Raw genomic sequence first — 20,380 nt, 5'->3', positions numbered from 1 at the left:
GAGCTTTTGTACCAACTGCTGCCCCTTATCCCAAACGCCTACCAAATCCCTGACTATGGGAGAGATGCAGACCCTTGGTGGTTAGTGTGGCCTAAGGAGCCAAGCCATGGTACTTTCCAGATATGTATCCTAGCTACTGCTTGGTCTATAAAGCACAAGTGCTTCTCTGTGTTTTCATTCTACCAAATAGCGGAGTTGTACAGCCTGATAGTTCTGCATCAAGTCGGGAATGCCCAGCCCACTTTCCGCCACTGCAAGGAATGCTTGTTTCTTTGCATTGCCTTACTTTTTATTATCCCATATGTAATCTTCAATTAAATCCATGTACGTACGGGGAGGCTGCAGTGGCAATGTCTGCATAACATAGAGTATCTTGGGTAGAAGGGTCATCTTAACCGCTGCAAGCCTTTCCATCCAAGAGAGGTAGCTTCCCTTTCAAGTTTGTAGATCTGATCAGACAGTATGGAGCAATGCAGCATAGTTGCGCTCCACTGTACGCTTTAGTGTGGGAAATATTTGCAAGCCTAGATATGTTACCCCCTGGGTGGCCCAAGGAAAGGTAACGAGACTTTGTAGTTAGGGGTGGTAAGATTAACAGCCTCTGATTTCTGGTGGTTTACCTTAAAGCCCAAGGCTCTCCAAAAGGTTTTTGATTCCCGCATCAGCAGTGGGAGAGATGTGAAGGGTTGTGTAACAGCTATCATTACATCATTTATCATTTTATGCTCCCGATCCTCCTATGGTAATGCCTGCTATATGGAGGTGTCTGCACACTCTTTCTGTGAATGGCTCCATTTGGAGGGCAAAAAGTAGTGACAAGGGGCATCCCTGCCAGGGACGTGTGCTACATTGCAGAGTTGTGACATCAGCCCATTGACTCTGACTGTAGCTACACCGTATCCTTCACCAGAATCTGTTACCAAGACCAGCCTAGACCAGCACCAGCTGAAGATATGGCTAGTGGCCTTCTCAGCATCAACTAAGAGTAGGAGTGCTGGAGTACGAGAGCGACAATTACTATCTATGAGGTGGAAGAGGTGCTTGGTGTTGTTGCTGCAGCCCCTCTCAGGAATGAACCAGGTCTGATCAGGGTCTACTAGGCTCTGCATATAAAGGGCAAGGAGGGGTCACCAATATACTGGTGAAGACCATAGCATCAACACTGAACAATGAGATGGGGGCGATATGAAGAACAGAATGTTAGGTTCTTTCCAGGTTTGGGGTGTGGCCTATCGTATAGTATCTGTGAGGGGCCTGATGCACTGAAATAATATAGAAGGAGACAAGGAGGAGGCCAGTGGGACCGCAAATGCCTTATAAAAGTCAGAAGTGTAGCTGCCTTAGCCAAGTCCTTTACCTGAATGCAGGTGCGTTATGGGTATGAGTACCACATTGGGATAAATATCCCTGTGTAATTGTAAGGAAGCATCTTCAGGGATGCAGTCAGTCTGGACCTGGTTTGGGTAGGTCCAAGTCTCCCCCAGGTAAAGCGCCTCCACTGTGTACAATTTAGGGTATAAGTGCTCAAATTCATGAGTGATTTGCTTGTCTTAAAACACTCTGCAACCCTGTGACCCTTGAATCTCTGATATTCTCTGTTTGAGTGCCTGAACGCATAGCAGATGTCCAGAAGTTGCCCTGCTTTATTGGCCCCGAGTAATATTTTTCTTAAGTATGAAGGAGATCACATTCTGCCTTGTTCATGTCTGGGGCCTTAAGCGATTTTCTGGCTATTGTAAGTTGGCTCTGTTCTTTATGGGAACCAGACTGCTTCTGGGCCTCCTCTAATTCCCTCACCTGTCCTATGTGAAGTTGCTTGTCTTCCATGTCTCTTTTAAGTCAGGCAGTAAAAGCTATAAAGTTGCCTCGTAACATTGCTTTCACAGTGTCCCACAGTAAGTCAACAGGGGTATCAGGTGTGTTATTGGTTCTCAGAAAGGTACGGATCCCGTCATTGATTTCAAAGATAGTTGAGTCATATGTCAGTAACTGATGATTGAGGCACCAGGTGTAGGGTTGAGATTTGGAGTCTGAGATGCATAGAGTGATAGAGACAAGGTAAGTGGTATGAAACAGTGACTACGTTAATGTCCACCAGTGTAGTAGCTACTGTAAAGTAGGGAGAGGTCAGAAAGAAATCTATTCTGGCATGTGTATGGTGAGCTGCTTAGAAGTATGTGTAATCTTTTATTGCTACATGACGCAATCACCACACGTCTACCAATCTCTTGTCCCCCAGCCATTTGAGGCCTGCTTGTGTGAACACCCCTGCCTGCCCTGTCTTCTGAGCAGATCTGTCCAGGAGTGTATCAGATACTGAGTTAAATTTGCCCTCTGTTAGAATGTCTGCATCGGGTTGGCCATCACCCAGCCCATAGCATCCAGGAAGAAGGCCTCCTGATGGTCATTTGGGGTGTAAATGTTATTAAGTGTTAGATGCATAGGGAAAGTAGGCTTCCCGGCAGCTCCACCTGTCTAGCTGACCCAACGCGGGAAGTGCAGGTCCAAAGGGATTGTCATTCCTGCCCTCTCCCTGGTCCACAGTAGAAGTATTGGTGATCAAAGCATGGACTGTAGGTGTTTCTAGTCCCCTTTGAGAGGGTGGCCTTCTTGGGTAAGGAAAATGTCACAGTTGGAGATTCTAAGCACGGAGAAACATGTTAGAAGCTTCACTGGCCCACTGAGGCCTCAGAGGTTTAGACTGAGTTGTTTAACTATTGGCTGGAGTGTGAAATAAAGGCAGACAAGCAAGGATGGATCGAGCAGCAGTGTGTTCTCCCCTATCGGGCCAGCTTAGCCATCACCACCTTAGGCAGTATCCTTGCATGAGTCGCTGAGCAAGAGGAAAGGGGATGCAACACAAAACAGAACAACTGGAGCGTTCACCTCCCAGGAACAAGGTGAACAAAGTTAGAGAGGTCAATTTCGTCGGCGAGTGAGTCCATGAGTCAGAGTTGGAATATAAGTGGGGCTCTGCCGCTTCACAAAAAAAGTGTCACTAAAGAGGGGATAGGGTGACTAGGGTTTCTTAGTTCTAAGCAGGAGTGGCCCCCGGCACCATGGTGATCAGGCCAGATGTCCAGCAGATAAGGTGCAGGCAACCTAACATCTTATTAGTCATTTACAGGGTCTGACATAGTGTCTCACATGCTGTCCTGGCACTGGAGCTGGCGCAGTAAGGCTGTTATCTTTTTGTGGCTCTCTGTTTCCGTGGGTTTACAAAGGTACTTTTTTGCTGTTTGTGAGGGGTGCTACAATGCGCTGAATGAGTGAGGTGGGCGCCGTGGCTTCGGGTGTTGGTTCTCCTACATCTGTGGTGCCTCTATGCCCAGCAATGAGTTCGCCTCCTCCAAGGTGTAGATTGCGCATGTCTTGTTAATCCAGATGAAGATGAGCCAAAAGGGGTGACACCCACTTGTACCAGATCCCCTTCACCCTTAGGAAGGCAGTGGCAGGTCGAAGTTATTTCTCTACAGCGATGTACCGTTACACATGATAAGTCTTGGTATAACCACATCTTTGATCCCTCAAAGGTGTTAGCATCTGGTCTCGCACTGTCAACATGATGGCTTCTTTCTGATGGTCATGATGTAAGCAGGTCAGGATATCCTGAAGCGTGCCATGGGACTTAGCTAGTAGGCCTGCTCTATGGATGTCCTCCAGAACAATGTCATTGTCCACAAGGTCTGATGCCACATGGCAGAACAAAGGGATGATATAGTCCTCCAGTTTCTAAGAGTCCATCTGAAGAGGCACCCCTTTAATTCTGATGTTAGAGTGACACAAAGGGGGTCATTCTGACCCTGGCGGCCGGTGACCGCCAGGGTCACCGACCACGGGAGCACCGCCAACAGGCTGGCGGTGCTCCCAAGGGCATTCTGACCGTGGCGGTTCAGCCACGGTCAGAAAGGGTAAACCGGCGGTCTCCCGCCGGTTTACCGCTGCCCGATTGAATCCTCCATGGCGGCGGAGCACGCTCCGCCGCCATGGGGATTCAGACACCCCCTACCGCCATCCTGTTCATGGCGGGAAACCCGCCATGAACAGGATGGCGGTAGGGGGTGCCGCGGGGCCCCTGGGGGCCCCTGCAGTGCCCATGCCAATGGCATGGGCACTGCAGGGGCCCCCGTAAGAGGGCCTGCAAAGTATTTCAGTGTCTGCTTTGCAGACACTGAAATACGCGACGGGTGCAACTGCACCCGTCGCACCCCTGCAACTACGCCGGCTCAATTCTGAGCCGGCGTCCACGTTGCAGGGGCATTTCCGCTGGGCCGGCGGGCGCTCTTTTGGAGAGCGCCCGCCGGCCCAGCGGAAATGTTTGAATGGCCGCCGCAGTCTTTTGACCGCGGTGCGGTCATTTGTCGGCGGGACCTTGGCGGACGGCCTCCGCCGTCCGCCGTCCGCCAGGGTCTGAATCAGGCCCATAGTGTTTTTAAGATCTTCCAAGTGATATTTTAGCTCCTCGTTTTGTTCCATAGTTCTAATAGTTCACGTCAGGCGTCATCGAGTTCATCTCCTCTTGAGTTCTTGGCTTGTTCCAAAGTGACTAATCTTTGACCTAGCTCTCCCAAGTCTCTCTTAATGTCCTTGACATCTGCTGACATATCTTGCTTAAGGTCAGCAATGATGTCTCTCAAGGTGCTAAATTGGGTCTCTAAAAAGGCACTGGTGACAGGTGCCTCCTCCTCTGGGGGTCTGTTGCAGTCACAGTCACGTTGGAGCATGTTGTAGATTAGACAACCTGATGTTCAGTTATTTTGACGGCGGCCTACTGAGCACATCCTTAAAGGTAGTGTCTTTTTTGTTGAGGTGAGTGGACATTTTGTCACTAGGTCTGCCCCACCAATAGGGGTGGGATGACTGCTGAAAATCAGGGTCCACCAGTCCCTGCTGCTTGGAGTGCCCATGTGTACTCTCTTACTCTTAGGGAGTCCCTTTGGTCAGGTATTCATCAGTGGAGTCTTGTCAGAGGAGCGGGGAAGGAAGGGAGAGTGAACGGTTGGTGAAGGGTCGACCCCCGCACAACTAAAACGCGAGGATCACCTTGAGCCTCATCTTCTGTGGTTGCATCCCCAAGTGTGTGTGTGTGGGGGGAGAAGGGGTTCATGCACTGCAAGTCCCACCAGGTGTGTCTACTAATGCACTGAGGCCAGGATCCCACTGCTGCTTAATCTGTTGGGTCCATTGGGACCCGATACTCACTGAGGCTGCTACGGTGGTGGGTGCTTTCTCGGACGGTCAAAGTTGAGAGCGCTGTGGCGAGTTGCCCTTCCGGGGTGTGTGGTTTGGGTCCTAGAATCATACCAGTCATGGTGTTATTCCCCCTGCGAGTCCTCAGTTTCAGTAGGGCCCACAACAACCTCTGTTGCTGTCTCTGAGGGAATAGGTGTTGCTCTCAGCAGTGCCCCTCTGCCTCTCTCTGCATTGCATCTGGGCCTCTCTCTGCACTGTGTCTGTGCCTCTTATTTTGCCAGTGAATTAAGGTCACTGCAAGCCATTTCTCAGAGCCTTAACCAGCAGCGCGGGACCTATCAACATTTGCCATCCAGTGCCCCTATGCCACCTCAGGCCAGCCCCTACGTAGTTGTGCTGCTTCAGTATCACAAGGCGTGCCAAAGAGCCTTGTATCATTGGAGGCCCGATCCAGTTCTCGGTTGCCGATGTCTCCTCTTAGGCCCAGTGCCGGCCACCGTGCTGTGCTCACACCCCATGTGGGGCTTTGGCCATGTATCACCACGCTCTCATTGCCATGGGACTTGCCGATTGCAAGTGCTGGGCAGTTCAGCGGATGCTGGTAGGCTGAAGGCAATTTAGTACGGCACTCTGGGGCCTTCAGGATCAAGGCTCCTCAGCGGCCACCATCTTAACTGTGTCGGAGCTCCTCTACCGTGGTCAGAGAACTCGCCAACAGATGCTGATGCAACTCCAAACCTGTAAGACTGCTGTCCACTGTGATCAGGGGGCTTCCTTCAAAGTGCTGAAGCCTTGTGGTGCCCAGGAGCACTCCGAATCAGCTGCCTTTGCAAATGAGGGAAGCAGAGCTCTGTGGAGATGCAGCTACTCAAGAGCCATCTTGGACACACCCACTTCCCTGCTTAATTTATAAAATCTGCTTTAATGATGAAATGAGACTATTGATAACTTAAATAGAAATGTAACTTTATTAAAATGTAATTTAGGTTGCCTGAGCCAGAACTGGCTTAAAGCCAGCTCTACCACTTATCACACCTCCAGTGCTGGTATATATATGCTTGGCTGGGAGAGTTAAGGATTTGGAGTACGATGACCTGCTTCAGAGCTCAGGAAGGGTCAATTGATGTTGACTGCTGACCACTAAGCAAGGATTAGCTACTTGGAAAGGGACGGGGACAGTTGGCAGAACAATGGAATCCTTTCACACTACCTAATTTTAATTGGAAACTAGAAAGGGAAAGACCACATGTGCAAGATACTCTTTTTTTGGTCCAAATATCTGCTGGCTCTCTTTCAGCATTCTGATGAAGGCATGCAAGAGAAGTGACCCTATTAGCCCTGGATGAATACCTCTGAACATGAAGTACCTTAAGTATGATGTGTGACCGCGGCCACTTGTTGGAAAAGTATTTATTGTGAAAGTCCTTTTAGAAGGGTGAATATCATTCATGCCTCTATTCTGACGCTATACATTCAACTTAATTGAATGTTCGTGCCCCTTATCCCTAAGCCTTTCAAGGCGAGTCCTTCTTTAAGGGGGCATAACTGGATTTTAAAAAGTTCAAGGAACATCAAAAAATAAGAACAAACAATAACCAACTTTGGTCAATGGTAGGCCCCTCTATAACACAAGGTATATGTTCCCTATTGTAAATGGAGTACTGTTGTCTTACTTTTTTTGCCCTTTTAGATAGCTTGAACTCGACCCCACGGGACTGGAGCGCTTTACATGAGCACCAAATATAACATTGGAGTGCCCTACAGGAACACAAGTTACGATATTCAAGAACACAGTCATTTTTGGGAGGCGAGAAGACATTTAGGGATTTGCCTAGAACCATAGGGTATTGAGCCAGCACCGAGATTCAAACCTAGTTCCTCAGCTCTAAGGCCGGCTGCTCTGGCCGATACACTACATACGGGTGGAATGATTGAGGTGCACATGTAACTAACAATGACGATTCGTAGGCTAAAAATCACGATCTACTTAACCTTGCCCTTAAAATAGCTCGTCTCCAACCGGTGGATGAGGAGGGATGTACGCAAGCAGAGAGAGGGTATTGTTGGGTCTGGTGATGCCAATATGGATAAAACATGCCTATGGCGACCGGCGGATGCTCCGATTCTAGACCCATGGAGGGCAGAATTGGACTTTTACGCTGCTTGTGAGACTAACCGAAGCATCACAGTATATGGGAAGCAGGGAAATACATCAGGTGAGGTGGAATAAATAATTACCTACGGACAGAACGAATATCGCGAAATGGGACATATTCAAAACCGGGAGGTAGTTTCGATCAAATTCAATGTGATTTATTGTTGCTCAAATGTAAACTGTCTATGATTAATATTAACAGCGATGGTGTGCTTTAATTAAAAAAAGTAGAATAAAGAGTTTTAAAAAATCATGATGTGGTCGTCTTGGTGATTCACATTAAGAGTTATGACTACCTAGTTCGTACTCTAGTTTGTCACTGCCATACAGCTACACTACAACATTAAAACAGCATGTATGATACTCATGTGCTGGTAAAATGACAACATCTTTAAGAAGGCTTTCGGATAACTATCCGAGATGTGTGCTAGCAACAAACAGTTCTTTTTAGACAAGGAAACAGTGCTTCATCTTTTACAGTGATGATTTATGGTATTTGAAATATGGTTTGTAAAAAGGGTTTTGAAGTGTTCCAATAGTGATTTATTTTGTGAAAACTGGGGTTTCAAGTTTGTGGCTGACTTTACAGCAATGAAGTTGCCACTGAATTATAATTTAGGAACCATGGGCCAGATGTATGAAACAGATTTGCCGGTTGCAAACAGCCCATCTGGCCGCTGGCGACCGGTAAAAGGCTTTTGCCCATGTACCATCCTTATTTCGCCAGTCGGTAACTGGGGGAACGACTCACACAATAAGTATTTTGAGTCGCTATTAGGAAAGGGCGTGCCAAGGGCATCCCTTCCTAATAGAAAGTCGCAGGGCCGTGTAAGAATGTTTTGCGACTGGAAATGTGGTTGCAAAACATTCTCAGTTACCACCGGGGAGGGGTCCCCAAGGGACCCTTTTCGAATGGGGGTGCACACATTTTTGAAGAGCAGAGAGTGGTCCCACAGACAACAGCCTACTGTTCAAAAATGAAAAGAAAACTTTTCACTTATTTTTTTGTTTTTTGTAATGTAAAGGAAAACAGGATGCATTACAAAAAAAAGACTGCTTTATTTAAAAATAATCAAAGACATGGCGGTCTGCTGCCCCCTTAAGGCCGCCATTCCCTTTGGTTGTGGCCATTCCCAAATGGATCGCAAATTGCGACCTCCCTCATGAATACTAATGAGGTAGGTCTCTTGAGACCCATTTGGAAATCTCAGTGTCAAGCACACTGTACAACATCCCAGTTTGTGATTTCTTAATAGCAAATCACAAAGAATAGCTATTACGGAACCACAAGCCACTTTTTATGTACATCTGGCCCAAAATGAATATTTAAGATGCAGAACTGCAACTTTTCAATATCCCTGTAGGAAAAAAAACAGCTTTGCAAATATATTTTCACAGCTCAGTGGCGCTAACAAATATGATCCACCATTATTTGAAATCTAGGTTAAGACATGATTCAATTTTAAATGTTACTTTAATTTTTGAATGCACCTCTCAGGTCTATCAAATGAGAGAAGAGATGCGAGCACACAACTTTAAAAACATGGTAACCAAAATCGCAGTTGTGCTACTGCAACCAATAAGTGCCTCTTTGGGCTAGTTATGTTAGGGAGGGAGTGGCTATTATACAATGGTTAGGTAAAATAGATTTGGGAGGGAAGGAACCTTCTAGACATTTTCCTAAATTGATTGGGGCTTGGTATAGACGCCCAAGCCGTGTCATGTTTAAGTATTTTGTCTTGACATTGTTCTTTTTCCTTTGATAATCAATGCAATTCTGAAGAGCTGTTGCATCAAAGTCACACTTGTGCCAGACAATTAAAAGTGAATTCATTTAATCTCTATGTCATTCGTCGCCTTTGCTTAGGGTAATGTTGTGACTTTTCAAGCGGAAATGCTCAACCTAATACTATTTTTTCAAGTTTCTGTTTTTTTTGTCTTGTATTTTCTTAGCCAAACATGATTGTTCCCTCCACTCAAGGACCCTGTTTTTCGTGTACGTGCAGCGACAGAATGAACCCGAACTCCCAGCTAAACGAGATAAAATGTTCTACGCAGATGTGTGCACCATGTCCACCGGTGAGTTCTTTCTGTTTATCATCATCTGAGACATATTCTTTAAATTATCAACTCCGCACTCTCGCAGTTACACAGCCATTCGAAATAGCACTGAAGAACCCTCACCATTACTTAGTCTGAAACAGGATCACTGCCCATTCAGCACTACACAATCAGTATAAATATAAAAGGGGCGATCAGACTGCTGCAGAGATAGTGTAAATATTGCTTGAGCTGCTTCATCGTACCACCTTTAGTACATGTACCTCTGGAGCAACTTTACTGTGACACAGCAAATAACACTATCACCAAACCCCCCTCACTGCCCCTTACTAAGTACACATGTGATTTGTAAACCCTCACTGTTACAAAGTCCACAGTAATATCCTGGGGCACCCTCTCTGCTTCAAAGCATGAGCTATACATTCATCCTATTTAAACGTGAACGAGAAGCAGGACCAGAGCACCCGTTGGATCACCGTACTCAACAGATTGAGGATATTGCCCTCAATTGTGGACAGCATACATGAAATACTGTTGAACTAGCAACAGTTAAAACATGAGCCGTTGACTACCTTAGTAGACATTTTTTACAGTGAAAATTGTTTCCTCTTCTTAACTCTCTCTCTCTGTCACTTCAGTCGGTTTGATCACCTACGGCTCCGATTCTGATTAGTTGATAAATGGAGGTGGAGGTATTCCAGTGGGAGTACTGATGCAGGTATCTAATCCCAAAATAGAGCCCACTCTTACTTTTCAGGCCTGAAATTAGGAGTAACATGCTGCACCCAAATTACTGCATCCAATGCCACATATTTCCTTTATTTCCATATACATTTTCTATCTGCTTTGTGCAGAAAAAAGTGTCCAGAGGCACTTTTGTTTCACTAGTGCATTTCCACACCCAGTAAAAACTTGAGGGGTTATTTACAAGAGGCCTGCAGCACCGCAGCATCACTTTTTTAGACGCTTTGGTGGTGCAGGCCTCTCAATCATATCTATGAGGCCATGCAAAGCCACCCTGCGTGGCTTTGCATGGCCTCGTGGATATGGAGTAAGGCAAGGCAGTTCAAAGCGCTGTATTGCCTTACTCTGCGTCAAAGAGGCTTTCTATGAGCGTTGCAGTGGGTGTTCCCACCAACACCCATGGATTTTGACACTCCCCCAGATTTACAAAATCACGTAAACCTGGGAGCAGCACCAAAATCTTACGTCTCCCCAGAGCAGGCGTAACAAGGAAAATTCCACTGTGGATTGTTTTTGTGCAGGCATGTGTCCCTTCCTCCACAAAATAAATCCTGCCAACAACTCAGATACCTTTGGAACATGGTGCAAGGGTTCCTGCTTTGGCAGTAGGCACCAAATTGTGTGCCGATGGTGACTGAAAGGACAGCAATGCATCATACCACCATACCTCGCAAATACAGTGCATTCTTGCCCTTTGGATGTGGTGTAGGGCAGCGTAGCAAAAAGACTCGATGTGCTGTCCTATGCCAAATCGTTATAAATGAGGCCCTTGGAATCTAGCAGTGCAGTATGATCCATGGAGATATTTCTCTCCCCAACTTGAAATCAGGTGATATGTATGCCTCATAAGAGTGAGAACTGAAGAAGTTGTGGAAGGAAGGTCAAAAAAGGTCAAAAAAGATTGCTGTGATCATCAGAGTTGGGGACTGGCATGATTTACCTTCCTCCACAGGTAGAAGAGCGTTCTGATTAGCTGGTCTCTACCAATGAGTCATTTGATGACATGGATTGGAGCAATCACAACTGAAGCTATTCTTGATAGATCATGATCGTTTTTAATGGGCGAGCGCAAAGCGCTCCGTCCATTCTGTAAACTCTCTTTGGGCTTCAAACCACACCAATGTCACTTCAGTCACTTACATTGGTTTCTGGGCTTGCCTTTTAAAATCCGCTTGTTTTCTTTTGTGAAAGGCATGCATACATCATGCCTTTTCCGGTGCTTAGCCCACCTACAGAGCACCGGCAAACTACTAAAAACATGCAAGGCTCGATGTTTTCAGCCTGGGTCTGGACTACTTTATCTGTTTATTTTCCATGCAGCGCGATCGCGCTGCATTTTACATAGTGCGATAGCGCTGCTTTTTTTTTCTTTACAACGCTAATAGCTCTAATTTGAGCAAATGCGAGACCCGTTGCATTGAAAATGCTTAGTTAACCTTTAATCCTGCTCTCTCACTGCTACTAGAGCAGTGTTATATATGGACAAAGCCCCTGACAATTTCACCATGACTCGAGCGTACCTTAGGTTTCTGTCACTGGCGCACGCTCAAAGTTTGTATATCTAAAATTTGAGAATTCTCACTTATCATGAATAGTGTGTGAAATCAGAAGTATTCCAATGCACATATAAAAGAACTATGTGCAAATGGGGACAAGGACGAAGAATGAGACTGGATCCACCTTATGTACTGGAGTCTATTTTTCCCAAAGGACAGTATCTAACATCGAAACTAACAGGCAGGTGGTGTACAACCTGTAATTAAATAGTTCTATTAACTAACCTTGGAACTCCCCATATTATCGAGCCTTAAAACGGATTAAGACCAGCACTTGAGAATTTTTCATATCAAACTGTCGGTATAGCTAACAGTGAAACACGCTTTTGTAATCAGTCAATATATGCAGCAGTTTATCTTTTTTTAAGGGTCCACTATCAGTACGCCTCTTTTATTGTCTAAAGTCCAGCCTAAAGAGTGGTCAATTACCCTACCTGGCCAAGTTTGCGAACATGATTGTGATCGGTTGCCAATAGGGGTGTTTCAAGAAAGACATTTTACATGTGAACGTTAGTAGTTTGTTTTGTATCCAGGCGTGGGCATTGAGTGCACCAAGGCTCTGCCTTGCCTGACAGGTGAGGGAAACTCGGATACTTTAACTTTGCTTGACCTGTATCTTCTACTTGATTAACTAAATAACAGATACCTGCTAACTGTCTTTGGAAGGTGGGCTGCAAATGATCAGGAGGTCTCCCTCGGATCTCACTTCATGCGTCACTGACAATATGTAACAAGCATTTGCAATGAAATGGGAACACCCACGCAACGCCCATGGAACACCTCCCTAGGCGCAGAGTAAGGCAACGAAGATGTTTGCCTGAGATTTGCCTTACGTCAGATTTTTTAAGCCACTCAGTCACACAATGTGGTTTTGTGTGGCTTAAAAAATCTTATTTAAGATTTGTATCGCTGTTGCATCACGTTGCGTGGTGCAAGAGCAACCTAAACGGGGTCATAAAGATAGCCCACTGTTTGACATATATCCCTTTCTCCAAACACATAGTAAAATCTCCTAGTATAGTCTGAAACCTTCTTGGAGTCTTGCAGCAGCAGATGGACTTCAAATAGTTACCCTTTACAGTGCTAGAAACAGAATAGCTATCTTCTTACTCCAAAAGACATGCCTTGGCAAGTTAGTATTATGACAGGATTAGCACCTCTCTGTTGAATCTCTAATTCCACAAAAGGTAGCCTAGATATCTTAGAGTATTTGAGGTTCAGCTTCAGTTTACTGCCTTCTGATCACTGCTTGCTTCAAATTCTATTCCATATGTTGGAGTAATGCTATGATAGCGCATTCATTATTATTGAAAGGATACTGATTCAAGTGAAAAAGGGAATGCAAAATTGGTGCATTGATTTTATTTAAGAGAACATGCCTGAATGAATAAGCCCAAAGGTGCATGGTTACCATTGGAAAATGAAAAAGCGAGAAACAATCTCATCCTTTAACTAGATCTTCGGTAAGGTAAACATAAATGCTGCTCCTTTTATAAGGCTCTTAAGGGCTTAGTATTACAGGAGAGAAGGGTCCTCAATGCCCATCAGCATGTCTCACTCCCCTATAGATCTCAAACAACTTTTTAGTTTACTGTGTGCAAAATGTAATCAAGATTCTTGTGTGTTCAGAATGTCAGTGCTTATGAAATTTAACTGCAGGTATTTAAGAGTTTCTGACATTTTCTTTACAACCACATTGAGCTTTGATGCAGTTGCTGGGGGAGGTATTTTCTGGCCCCCACCACCCAAGCCCCTGATGCCCTAGAGTTACAGCTATGGTTGAAATTCTGCAACTTGTAATCAAGGCCTCAGACCTGTTTTAGGAGAAGTGATTTAAGAGTATATTTGTAGATGTTATTGGCATCTTCAGATCCAGAAGATCATTAAGAGCAGTCCTGAAGTTGTCAATGGGCGTTTTCAGCTCAAGGATTATGCTGAATGTTGTAATCTAGATCCACACCAACTAAGTGAAAGGTTTCCTATTGACATTATTTAGTGCTCTGCCAGGACTGCAGCCCAATTCCATCCGAACTGGAGTGCTCAACACATACCAGTACATACAATCGAACAGAACTTAGAACCCAATAAGGAAGTAATAAGGAGCAAGTACCATTTATATTTAAATATTAGACAATATAAAAACATAAGACTAAAGTACAGCAAAGGGGCCAAAGGAAAGAATGGAATATTAAGAAACATCAAGGGTAAGTCATCTGATGAAGGTTTCCCAATGAGTGGTGGTAGGCAACCTAACAAAAGTGAACACATTTATTGGCCACAATAGGATAGGTAATATTCGTTTACATTAAAAAGACTGCATGACTGTAACATAATGAGCAGCCAGCCCTACTGAAGGGATTAATCCATCACATATTTATTTTGGCAAGTGAGTGTTCTCCTACTGCTCACACCCATTCTAAATGCGTCTGCCTCTTCCACTACTTTCACAGATATTTGGAAACATGCAACTGTCCTTCTACTGCTGAAGATATTCTTCACTGACCCTTCAATAGACTCAACACTGAATACCTCAATAACCACCAACTCCTAGAAACCACTCAGTCTGAGGTCAGATCTACCCACTGCACAGAAATGGCCCTTATCGCCGCCAAAGTTGACATCTACATTACTTTAGATATTTGAGACACTAAGGCCCTCATTCTCCTGGATACCTTCATAGAGTTTGATGTGGTCTCCCATCCCATCCTCATCAAACACCTACACAACATAAGAAATCAAGGACATGCACTGCAATGAATCTGCTACTTCTTTACTGGAAGGACCCAGTCAGTCAGTTTGCACCATACATCTCGGACGCACATGTCCTCATCTCTGGAGTTCTGAAAGGATTCTTTCTGAGCCCAACCCTTTTCAACACATACATGATCCCTTCAGTCATCCTCTCTCCAGAAATCAATGTCCTCTCCTAAGCCAACAACATGCAAGTTATTGTCTCCCTCACAGACAAGATGTCCAACACCTGGATCAAGAACAATGACTGCATGACTGAATCATCCCACTGTATAAACACCAACTATCTGAAGAAAAACACCTACAAGACTGAAATTGTGATCTTCAGGAAGAGCATTTCAACCTGGGACTCCACCAGGTGGCCAACAGAGCTAGGATTGACACCCACCCCCTCTATCCACATCAAGAATTTCTGGATCATCATTGACAGCAATCCCAACATGTCTGCCCTTTCAACGCCTTCACATCTCATGCTTCCTACTTGGATGATGCTGATGAAGATTTTCAAATGAGACCCAATCAGCACTCGTAAAACCATCACACATTCCCTGCTCACAAGCAAGCTGGAATAAAGGAACCCCCTTTTTGCCAGGATAAAAAAAAACTCACCAGAAGACTGTAAACCATCTAGGACTCAGTGGCCAGGATCACTCTCAACCTCCCACCCCACACTCACATCACACCACATCTGAAGGAGCTCCACTGGGCCCCTATACACAAATCAGCACAATTCAGACTCCTCACCGACACTTTCAAGGTATTTACATTACACTAGCCCAGCATACATCAACAATCGCAATTGCAATTGCTTTCAAAAACCTTCTAGACATCTACGTTCAGTCAAACATCTACATTCAATCATCCCACACATATGAAAAACCAGATCCGGTGGTTGAACCGTCTCCTATATGCCACCAGAACTGTGGAACAACCTGCCACTACACATAAGAATCATAAAATTGCTACTAGACCTGGAGGTCGAGTAACTTGAATAATCTATTCGACCTAACTGCATTGCACTCGTCCCATAAACGTGTCCCAAACTGTGTGATCCTAGGCAAATATTTTATTTTGCAGAGCCGCCTTTTCCTTCATTCTCTCATATGAGAGCATCTTCAAATATGTGAGTTAAGCATTTCTGCTGTACCAAAAACCTATTTTATTTGATTAAATAGACTAAACGTTGATCCTTAATAAGAATCTAGCCCACATATAGGGTACACATGATCTGTGACTTGTCTCTTGGTTTATTAATAGCATTGCCATCAGGGAAGAAGTTTTTCCCAGTTTATTTAAACACTCACTTTTATTAAATGCATTACTAAAGCATGATGTGGTAGCATACTGTCATTTACATACTACATTTCCAAGAAATGTTCACAAACCTTTCCACTAAGTTGCAGCTTTACTGATACAACTATGTAGTGGATCTGTGAAAACTGGGTTTCAGAAAACATATTCATAATTTGCACATCACCAAGTGTTTGTTTTGATCCTACTGAAACATGTTTTCATCACACTGAAAAACAAAAAAATGGTCTTTCACAGCTACTAACATGTATTTTGAAATGTTTGTACAGTTGACATAGTTATTTACATGTTGTGTGTTAGTAAAGGCCTACACAGCCTTTCATTTCACACTTTTTACAGCAGGCCAGACAGGTCACCCTACAAAATCCTGGAACTCTGCAGTCAGAATGAAAAAAGACAAACTGACTTTTGATCTCTGTCTCAGAACACAGACCAAATGTGACAAGAACAAGATTTCAAGGCATCTTTTTCAGTTTCTGACTGAACAGAACACCTGTTTTTGAACTTGCCAGAAGGGACGAGTAGGTCCATAAAATAGCTTGACCCGATAATAATGACTCAATATAGCAAGTGGGTGACTAGATTTTTCGAGGTCTGAAGAACATTTGGTTTTAATTGAGTTACTAGAGACAGTTGGCCTTGTTTGTGCAAACAAAATCGCGCTTTCAGCAGCCGGCTGGATTATGTCATATTCCACAGTTGCCAGAACACATACATTTCAATGCCAAGGTGCATGTAGGAGGCTGTAAACTGTGGTGTGATTGAGCAAGATCAGTACATCTCGCACCTGTATACAGCTGACAGTGGCAGGTTTGAGTTATGTTTGAGTTCTCTAAGTTCCTTGAACTGTACTAGGCTCATCTAGACTGCTACTAGCAGAACTGTCACCAAAATGTTGTGATATGGAGCAACACCAACTCAGGAAAATGTTTCAACGTAACTTTATTCATAGCAGCCTACTTCCAGTCGACTTGGCATGCTGGACAGACACCATTGCAAACAATGGCACAGAACGTAGAACAAGGATTCTAAGATCAAAGATCACAACACAAAACCTATCCTGAGCCTTGCATATACCCTAAAATGGTCAGAAAACAACAGTGGACTACGAGCAAGTGTCGATCAGTGCCAATCAGGGGCTCAAACATGATTTAGGAGAAGCTTCTAAGACTAGATTTGAGAATGTCAGTGGCATCGTCAACTGTGGGACATCATTAGGAATAGGCCTAAAGATGTCAGTGGCATCTTCAGATCATGAAGTAATATGCTAAACCCATCCTAAGTCTTCTACACACCCTACAACAATGAGAGACAAGACAGTGAGCTTTCAGCTAGGGTCAATCGGTGGAAACCTGTAAGCTCTTGATGGTTCAATATGAATTAAGACATTTATTTCCAGGTGAGCAATCATAGTTTTGAGTACCTACAATTCTTTAAATAAACACCACATCCTTGCAAGAGCCTTGGACCTTGAAACTTTTTGTGTTGCCGTTCCTCCGGCTAAGATGTATATAAAATAAAATTTGAAATCCATTGTTTGTCCTCATAAATTGCTAGGCGCTGCACACTCTGTTAGCTCAAACTAGTTAATTTAGTTTAAACTAAGCCCTACCAACCTGGAGTTGGAAATGTCTTGGTTCGGTCTGACCAAAAGGATATACACCTGAGTTATCATTACAGGTAAGCAGATGTATTATGTGTCAAGAGTTCAAGAGTCATTTCATTTATACACTTTATCCATTACTACGTATATCAATGAAGAAATAAAGCTTTTCATTTGTACCATTAAAAAGGTTGTTCCTGTTAGCCATCCCACTGTAAAAGCTTAGAAATCACTCACATTTGCTGTATAATGTATGGAATTATAGAAATATCTAAAGCACAAATACATACAAAAAGACAATAGTTAGCCTCCAAGTCACCAATATAAGCAGCAACTGTTGCCTTGGTTAGTTTAATGTTGATGTTTGTGTTGCAGAACCAGAATGGAGATTAACATTGATCAGAATGTTCTTTCATGTCCACTGTTAAATCAACATGGACTGATTGCACATCTTCCTTCATTATTCCTCTGCAGGGTCAGGATCGTGTAGCAGTCGAAGGAGTATGCTGTGGCAAGTGTGTTCATGTGGCTTGTGTGGTACAGAACAAAAAAGGCTCACCTGAGATTCACCAGGTAACATGTAACATTGTTTTTGTGCTTGAGTCTTGATTTGTAAGTCCAACGTGAAATTTCACTCCATCCAGTCAAAACTGGCTCAGTGCTCCCACATCTGTTTTTCCAGGGTACAGGAACACTGGCCTGATTTTACAAGACAGAAATTCCAGCCAGTAAAATCAATTAAGGCTCAGGATTCAACTCCACTTGACCTTTTTCTCTCTGGCAAGGACGGAGTATGCAATGCTCCCTACTGCTAGAACTATTTCTCCCCTTCCATATCTTATCATCCCTCCTCCCCTTCCACCATCTCTCCCACACAGAAGCCCCCACATACATTTACTGCCTGCTCATTTGCAGGTGGTAAATGTGTGCATTTCTCCTTTCAGAATGTGGAATACCTTCTCGAACACTGCAGAATAACTCTATGTCCATCCAGTTATTCCCCTTTCAAAGGGTTTAGCCCATAATGAGGTGTTAGCACATGACAGCTGTCTTAAGTGTACAGAAATGGCACCTCACCAGTATCTTGCAGTGTTGTGAATCATGAAGTAGATTGTGGGGCAGGAAAGGGTCAACCACTTCTTACTTAGGTAAGTGATGTCCTCACACCTTTATTTTATTATACGTTAACTGGATCTAATGGGATAAATGTAATAAATGCTAAGAATAAATTCTAAGAAGTGGCAATAAGAAGCCTGGATACCATAGGGCATTGGAAAAACTAATTGGTATAGAGTGGCATAACTAATAGTGTACAAGGGTGTAATATGTTGGAACTAAAACTGATCCCGTTCTAGCTTAGGCCCTGATTTAGAATTTAGCAGACAGGCTATACCATCACAAACATGACAGATACCCCGGCCTCCACATTATAAGTGCTATTGTATATAATATGGCAGACCGGATATCTGTCACGTTTGTGATGGATCAATCCATCAGCCAAACTCTAAATCAGGCCTTTAGTCATACAATACATCTAAGAGCTCTCAGAAATTTATACTGATGATGAATAGAAGCACTTGTGATAATGACCACTGTTACTTTAAAGAACAATTTAGCTTCACATGGAGATAACTGCATATGGTACTGGAGAACTTGATAAGCGAGATGACATGAGATTCCATGTACCACTTAATATAAATACATATATTCTACTCGCTTTCCTGTGACTGTGTTTAGAGCGAGGTCTGCATTAGTAATGGCACCATTTTCAGACGCTAACAGGGTCAGCTGTCTAGTCCTCATCTGAGCTGTGATTTAATGGACCAGGGTACACAGGTGCACAGTGGACACACCAAAGGCCCACCAAAGGGAAGTCCATCTGTTCCCGACCAAGCCAAGACCACGCCTAGTCTCAGGCCCAGAACAATGTTCTTTGCCGTAACTGCAACATGAATGGCCAGGTGGAACATTCATCACCATGATCAACATCAACTGCCCAGAGGCTACTCATTTTTCAAATGCACGTTAATGAACACTCATTCTCTCATTAAGCACAAATCAGATTTTTTTTAATCCTTTAGAAACTCATACCCCTGATTTGGCATTTTTAACTGAAATGTGGGCTGATGAAACCTCTGACTGATTTAACTGATGCGTTACTACCCCGTTTTGACATCACCAGGATAGACAGAGTAGGCAAACAAAGGTGGGGGTCTAGCAATAGTCTTTTGTGACCATCTTGAAGTATTAAGTGAGCTGGTCTTCTTTGAGGACAGTGAAAACAATGTCACTTAACTGTAAACTATCTGAGAATAGTTTTAATGGACTTCTGATCTACAGGTAACCTAGTCTTAAAAGCAACATTTCTTGATGGGATGGGGTTGAAGACATTTTAGAATCTTGCATGTAACACCCCAATTTTATTATCCTAGGAGTTTTAAATTTTCATTTAGAGAGTGGTAACAATAAAGATTGAGACCATCTCATCAATATTTTAAAGAGTTTTGGTCTGGATCAGCTGATGAACATTTCCACACATGCTGCCGGACATACACTTCACGGACATAGAAATTACTGATATTTTACCCATCATCTGGTCAGACCACAAAGTAATCTATTTTTGTCTATCTTTTTCTCCATCAATTCCTGTTAGTAACAAGAATGTACAAAGAAAAAATATTCACGCCTCAATAAAGCAGATTTGAGTGATATTTTAGAGAGGACTCGACCCACTATTATGAAAGATGGCAATTTAACAGTAGGCAACTATACTGAATGGCTGGGGACAGCAACTTCTATGTTAGCTCCACCAAAAATTGTTAAAAACCACAGAAGTAGACTGTCAGAGCGTTGGTTCTCTTGTCAGCTCAAGGAGCTGAAACAGAAATGCAGAAGACAGGAAAACATCTGGAGAAGAAATTATCTGGAGGAAGAAAAAGTAAAATATAAAACTTTATTCATGAAAATAAAAAAAGTGAGGAAACTAAGGCGGTGATTCTAACCGCG

The 20,380-nt window shown here is 43.8% G+C and overlaps 1 protein-coding gene across 1 annotated transcript in view; it reads left to right on the top strand.

Annotated features, from left to right (window-relative positions):
* The window catches only part of LOC138284410 (intestinal mucin-like protein), a 329,644-nt gene that overhangs the window by 212,062 nt on the left and 97,202 nt on the right, over nucleotides 1-20,380 (top strand). Inside the window, exons 10-11 of the mRNA XM_069223147.1 lie at nucleotides 9,302-9,427; nucleotides 17,849-17,947. Of these exons, the coding sequence (XP_069079248.1) occupies nucleotides 9,302-9,427; nucleotides 17,849-17,947 (225 nt within the window). The remainder of the gene's footprint in view (nucleotides 1-9,301; nucleotides 9,428-17,848; nucleotides 17,948-20,380) is intronic.

The sequence above is a fragment of the Pleurodeles waltl genome, chromosome 3_1 (assembly GCF_031143425.1).
Source record: "Pleurodeles waltl isolate 20211129_DDA chromosome 3_1, aPleWal1.hap1.20221129, whole genome shotgun sequence".
Taxonomy (NCBI): domain Eukaryota; kingdom Metazoa; phylum Chordata; class Amphibia; order Caudata; family Salamandridae; genus Pleurodeles; species Pleurodeles waltl.
The sequence above is the reverse complement of the archived record's forward strand: the minus strand, read 5'-3'. Positions and strand labels throughout refer to the sequence as shown.